We start from the raw sequence: 7,062 nt of genomic DNA on the forward strand, positions 1-7,062 counted from the left end.
ATGAAAGAAGAGATTTGTACTTGCCAAAGAGCGTTGTGTGGAATCAATCATGTTAATTTGGGCAACTATAGTTAGTAGTTAAAAAGAACACTGATATAGGAAAACGGGTCAACTTTGACCCAAGGACAACATGAGGGTTAATACAACAGTGTTCTAAGTGCAAACAGTGGTGTGGGACTGAGTACCCAGGGCCCAAATGTGAGGATGTCCCAGAAAGATGCTAGAATGAATATCTGTGGATGCGGGGAGGGGCCCACAGAGAATGCCTTTCTACAGGGCCAGAATATTGTGCTACACCCCTGAGTGCAAACACATTAGTTTTTGTTTTTGCCGTGTGGAAGTGTGCCAGGCCAATATCCTCAACACACATCCTGTTACTTCACAGAGACATTTGTCAAAAAAAGTGCACTGCAACAACCTATCAGAGTGTGACTGAGTGGAGTGCAAACACATTATGATCATGTCAGTCTATTTTCAGAGAATTAAGAGAGAGATTACCATGAGCTAATCATGAGCTTTTATTAAAGAGCACCAACACTCTGTTGGGCGGACAGTGGGCTCTTCACAGGACAAGATCCAATTGATTACTTAAAAACAGTCCCACCCATTTTAAAGCACACACACTGTGTATACACACTCTTAACCGCCTATACACACAGTTCGGTACAGTAGGAGCAGCGAGCGCATCTGTCTGACACGGTGACAGACTATTTCTCTATTTCTTTCTTAAGGAGGATATTGCTTGACTTGCAGAGGTGTAACACGGTAAGCTACTTGGAGGGTACTAAAGTTAAGACAACGCCAAACTAATGCAAGAACAGATGTACAGATTCTGTCACTTAAACAACATAACAAAACCACATTTGTGTTTTTTTTTTGTTTCAGTTGAAGGCCAGTTGAAAAGCCTGCGTCTGAAGGTCTTGACTAGGCAAAAACATGGGAAACGAGAACTCCGCGGACATTGAGCCGACCGAGGTAACAATTTTGTGAAAAGTTACACACAACACCTGTCATGCTCTACCTGCAGTATCTAACTTTGCAGCCTCTGCATCAGCGGTACGATGCACGTGGAATAGATGTCAGTTGCTTCTTGGACCAGAAGTTTAATCCCTCCATGTATTTTCAGGTCAAAATCTGTGTTTCTATTGAAATGTACCCCACTGTAAATAATGTAAACACAGATCTATACGTCTTATGTTTTTAGAATGGGAATATTTCTGGGAAGCATGGTAATGGATCAGTGAACGGCCTCTCTGCAAACATCACATCTAATGGATTGAAGATTGCTGGTAAGAGATATTTTTAAATACATACATGAAAGTGAGTTAACTCGAAATATAAAAAAAAGTGTATGTAAAATGATTTATATGTCTATATGTGTAATATGTACATATATAGAAGTGTCACTGTGAAGTTCTCTTCTCTAAATTTGGAAAATTTGAGTACGAGAGGAATATTTTACTTTTTATAAAGATACTTTTGAGGGCTTTTTCCTTTATAAGAATCGTGGAAGAGAGACGGGATGACATGCAGCAAAGGGTCGTGGGTCGATTCAAACCCGGGCCGCAAGCAATGACTGAGCCATATTTTTCATCCATCCATCCATCTTCATCCACTTGTCCGGGGTCGGGTCGCTCCAGCAGAGGACCCTAAACTTCTCCTTCCCGAGCTTATTCAAACTGTTCTTTATCTCTGTTTGATCGTGTCTTACTTTCTGGAAAAACACTGTACATCAGTCTCTGACAGACAGAATCAGCTGATCTTTCCATGTTTATGTTGGATCAGTCCTTTGGACTTTTACAAGGCTCTGTAAACACAGTGACTCACAGCTGGACAGGGCCTTGAGGCTTTTAATGTAAACTTTAGGCGTAGTCTGAGACATGGACAAGGAGCGATTATTCGACCAGTCATGGTGTGGTTTGTTTCTCTGCTGAAGGATTCCCACTGGCACCTACGTTTGTTTAAGGGCTAATGTTGACTCTGGAGATAAAGATAATGTCACTTTCTACCATTGACCGGCTCATGTTTACTTAATGGACCATTGCATGATCATGCATGAGTTAAATGTTATATGCAAGAAGCTTAACATTCAAATCTAGACTGACATCTAATAGTCGTGACAGATGTACACTTTTTTTTTAGAAAGAGGTGCACACGGATACATAATTGTTAGATAAGAATATATATTGCAGCATGGACTTTAAAATACAGACATCATGACTTTGAATATATAAAGAACGAATAGCTCATTCAAACCTTTATTTAACCAGGATTAAACATCTCTTTTACAAGAGTGTCCTGGCAAGTGACGGCAGCGCGGTTTCAAATAGACACAGAGACACTTTCAGGTTTGTACATAGACCCACTTTCACTCATCATATTCAAACGTCATCATAAAAAACCTGGGTCCTAAATCAATTTAAAGACAGTGACGTACAGACTGCCTTTCTGCAAGGTCCTTTAAAAAGCCTTAAAAAGACTAAAGTGAGACCAACTCCTTCAACTGGAGTTCATTCTGAAGCGGATTCCATGCACATGGTGCTGCATTTTTGCCAAAGTCAGTGTGGGCTTCAGGGACTGTCAATAAAACCAGATCCTGTGAGCGCAGGTGATACGTCCCTGCAGACCTCGGGAGGATGGAAGTGTTCAGATAAGGAGGAAGAAGCCCTAAAACTGCCTTAGAAATAAAAAGATGCCAGCGCATCCAACGCAGAATGGAGAGGGAAAATCACCCGACCCAAGAATGAAGCAAACTGTGATGAGTGAGAGATTTTAAGTTGTGATGAATAGTTCGATCCAAACATTAAAAAAGGGATTTAATAGCAATTCTGCGTTTTTTTCTTGTGCTAGTCTGATTATTAAAGGGATTTTCAGTGAGTTTGGTAACTGCAGCATCCAATCAGATTGCCATCTCTTCTGTTCACATGTTGACAACAGATTTTTTGTTTTTCAGTTAACACTGAGACCATGGTCCAGCAAAATGGCGAGCCCCTCTCTTTAGAACTTGCCACAGAACCAACCAGGCCTGAAATCCCTAAAACCGTCATTCATAAGAAAGAGGTCAAGAAAGGTAATGAAGACCAAACAGATGTAAGTCTTCCTGCCACCAATCCACAGCCGGTGAGTGCACATTTCTGCCTATGTGATTTTCCATATTCCTCTTATTTTCAACATGTCCCATTCCATTTTTGTGTCGCCAAAGCCTCACTGTTGCACTGGGGCAAGAACATGGGCAATGCAGTTTATTTTTACTCAATTCCACATACAGTGTCCTGCTGCAGGAAATACACAGAGCAAAAAATGAAAATAAAGTCCTTCACAAATCCAGCATTTTCTCCTGTTTTAGCAGCATTTGTCAAAACATACAGTGCCAAGATCTTTTAGAAAAGTGTATTTCTGAGCCATTTTTGAAGATTTACATCTCTGGGCTATAGTGCTACAGGCAGCAGGGCAAGGAAGTCAGAAAGCATTGAGAGAAGGGACTAATACCTTGTTGGGTTTGGTCTTTTCACGGGATTTGTTGACAGTAAGGAGAACATAGAAAACATTTGTTTTGATCTAATCTATTAAGTAATATGCCTGCTAAATTGCATAAAGTTACATAGATAATAAGTCAGTCAAATAAGACAATTTAAGCAATACATAAACCACCGCAAAAACAAATTATAAAAACAAGAAAGAAATAATTTCTGTAATCACTAAACAATTCCATCACTGAGAGATTTTTCTTATCTGTCTGCTGTCAGTGTGATCAAGCACATGGTTTGCATATGTGTCCCTGAAACAAAAAAACAAGTGTATTTTATCTAAACACGAATGTTGATTTTTACAATAAAGGAGTCGGCCTCGAGTGGAGCGGAAGCTGCCACCGTGACCGTCACTGTGCACCAAGAGGACTTCCAATACCCACAACCAAAAACTGAAATATCAACGCAAACGGACGGAGGAAGTCAAGCAGATATTTCAACGCAAACCGGTGAGGATGACAATGATACAACCACCAAAGCAACAGAAGAAGATTCACCCTTTGTCATAGCTGAGGTGGTATATGATGAGTCCCCGGACAACCACACAGCTGGGAACATCGGTGAACAAGTGATTATGCGGAACGTGTACAGAGCGGACTGGGCAACAGTTACTGCCAATAACAATCCTGAGGAAAAGATTGTGAATTGCTGTGAGGAAACAGAGCTGGGAATTGTTGCAGAACCAGAATCTAACCCAAAAGAATCAATTATAAAGGAAATAGATGCAGAGGAAAATAACATTGAGGAATCAGTGCCGTTTCATGTCTTTTACAGCCTTCCTAAGGTGGTGGCAGAGTGTGTGGAGGTGGTTTTCGACAATATTTTTGAATCCACTGACTCTCCTGCAGATCGGAGTGCAGATGTAATCATTAGTGAAGACAATGGGGAAGGAGCTGGAGACATGTCAGCCCTTGTAGGGCTGATTAAAACCGCTGAACCTGAGTCTAATGCTGCAACTCCTGAGGCCAGCGGAGCAAATGGTGTTCCTTCCCCAGGCCAAGAGCCAGCGACTACGGCGATGGAAACAGTCTCGGAGATTGTTTGTGAAGAGCCTAATCCCGTGTCTGTAGAGGAACTTCCTGTCCCTCTGGTGCCAGTCTGTCTAGTTAGGGTGGGACCTGCCCATGAAAAGGTCTCCCCCGATGATGCTGTTGCAGTTGAGAGAATATGTGAAGACAATGAGCAGGAGTGTGATAGATGTTCTGAGGAAGAAACGATCACTGTGGAGGCTCCTCCCGATGACTTTATCATCATCGAGGACCTTCCTGAAGAAACTGAATTGATGACAGACGTTGTGACCACAGACGAGGACGCCGAGGTTGGGGTAGATGCGATAACTTATGTGGGACAAGACACATTTGAAGAAGCAGAACTAAGTCGTTTATTTTTCAAAGACGACGCCGAGCTGACACTGGAGGCAGCGATCGATGCCCTCTCTCTAGAATTTGAATTGACTACCACTACTCCGGAGCCTGCAGTAGGCAACGGCATCCCCCTGGAAGAAGAGGTGATCACTGCTAGCACTTTTGTGCCCCTTAGTGGAGAACTCATTACTGAAAACATAGTTGAGGAAGCTGCAAACGTGCCACCAACTGATGCCACAGAAGAGTCGCAGCCTTACATTTCAGTCCAAGAAGAACTCGTAGAGGAGAACATCGCCACAGCCGAAGTGCCAACTGATTCCACTCACTCCATCTCTGTTGAGCCTGAATTAAAAAACAACATTCTGGTTGTCCTCCTTGAGACAACTGAAGATGAAGTTGCAGACGAGATACCACTTGAAACACTTCATCCGGTGCTGCTTTAACTGCCATTGAGAGTTGTAAAGACACAACTTCAGACGAGCCGGTGTCAGAAGGTGTTAAGGCTGTTCTTGAGACCATTGTTGAAGAAATCATTACAGAAGACGTTGTTGAGTGTGAATGTAACCGTGGGACTTCAGGGGAGGCAGCGCCACAGGTCATCCCCCAGGGAGAGGCTGAAGAGAAGGCAGAGGATGAATCAAGTGTGAACGCAACAGATTCAACATAAGACTCAAAAAGTGTCACGAGTACAGATATGGAAGATTTAGCTGTTAGGTTGCAGCCTGCGTGTATATCACTTGTTGAAGGATCAACATATAGGCCTGTTGGTTCAAAGCTATCTTCAATTGGTTACAGTATCAATGTTACTATTTACATGGTCCCCAAAAGAAGAGCGGCACTGAAATGTTGAAGGAATTGTGTGCAATGATTTGTGTTTTATAATAATGCTAAGTAACGTTTTATTTAATCAGTGGTGGGGAAGTATTCAGATCCTTTACTTAAGTTAAAGTACTAAACCTCACTTTAAACCTAATAGTTACAAGTAAAAGTCCTGCATTGAAAATGTTACTTAAGTGAAAGTATGTAAGTATCATCAGGAAAATGTAGTGAAAGTATTAAAAGTAAATGTACTCAATGCAGAAAAATCCCCCCATTGTACAAAGTGCAAACAGTTGTGTGTTTGATGGTCTAATCATTTCAGCCGGACTTGTAGGCCCTTATCTTGTTGGGCAGTTTATATATAAATAATATAATACATTTCTATGTGTTTTGTGTGCAAATATCTTCATGTAACTAAAGCTGTCAGATGAATGTAGTGGAGTAAAAAGTACAATATCTTCTAACACTTGAAGTTTTTTTTACATGAGTGTGAAATGACACTGTCGTGTTCATGAACCCTAACCATAACTTGTCAAGACAAAACCAAATGTCACTTACTAAAAGAAATGTCATAAATGTCTATGACTTGTTTATGTTTTATGACATGTTCATGACAGTGTCATGTCACTCTTATGTACGGTAGATACCCTCAAGTAAAGTATAACCCAATATTCTCTCTGAAATGTGGCAGAACAGAAGTAGAAAGTGGCATAAAAAGAAAGGACTGAAGTAAAGTACTAGTACCTCAACATTTGCTCTATAAGTACAGTACTTGAATATACTGTATGTACTTAGTGGTAGAAAGTCTACACAAGTTTACCTTAGGCTAAAGTTGACTACAAAGAGGGATAAAAAACATCTTTTGGAAATTGGAAATTGGAAATTGATCTTAATGCATTAATTTAAAAAAATTAGGAAAATCCAACCTTTTAAGGGCACCAATTTTCTTTGTAAATAAATAATGTTTTGTTAATAAATAAATATTCTTCTTCAAAACACAAGGTGCATATGTATGCACCCCCCTATGTTAAATTCTCATAGAGGAAGAGGAAGGTTTTTATTTTAAAAGGCCGGTTATTTCATGGATCAGGATCAGGCCTTTGGTATTAAAAAGGGTTATATTAATTCCAATGGCCAAGGGAACTTTATCAGGATGCATAGTATCACTGATCCATGAAATAACTGGACTTTAAAAATAAAAATCTGCCTGCCTCTATAGGAATTTACCATGGGGGGTGTATACTCATGCCCCCTGTATTTTAACATAGGGGGTGTATACTTACAGTGGGTACGGAAAGTATTCAGACCCCTTTAAATTTTTCACTCTTTGTTTCATTGCAGCCATTTTCCAA

General features: G+C 40.6%; 1 protein-coding gene across 11 annotated transcripts in view; it reads left to right on the forward strand.

Moving 5' to 3' along the window:
* Positions 1-512: 512 nt before the first annotated feature.
* Positions 513-7,062, forward strand: part of bcas1 (brain enriched myelin associated protein 1) — a 19,532-nt gene continuing 12,982 nt past the window's right edge. For 3 of the 11 annotated variants that reach the window (XM_034877357.1, XM_034877358.1, XM_034877367.1), the window contains exons 1-4: positions 515-765; positions 886-975; positions 1,205-1,289; positions 2,954-3,120. In XM_034877357.1, the coding sequence (XP_034733248.1) occupies positions 937-975; positions 1,205-1,289; positions 2,954-3,120 (291 nt within the window). In that variant the 5' untranslated portion in view covers positions 515-765; positions 886-936. Of the gene's footprint in view, positions 766-885; positions 976-1,204; positions 1,290-2,953; positions 3,121-7,062 lie in introns of all 11 variants that reach the window. The other 8 variants (XM_034877361.1, XM_034877359.1, XM_034877365.1 and 5 more) reach the window with 6 other exon arrangements.

This window comes from Etheostoma cragini, chromosome 7 (genome assembly GCF_013103735.1).
Source record: "Etheostoma cragini isolate CJK2018 chromosome 7, CSU_Ecrag_1.0, whole genome shotgun sequence".
Lineage (NCBI taxonomy): Eukaryota > Metazoa > Chordata > Actinopteri > Perciformes > Percidae > Etheostoma > Etheostoma cragini.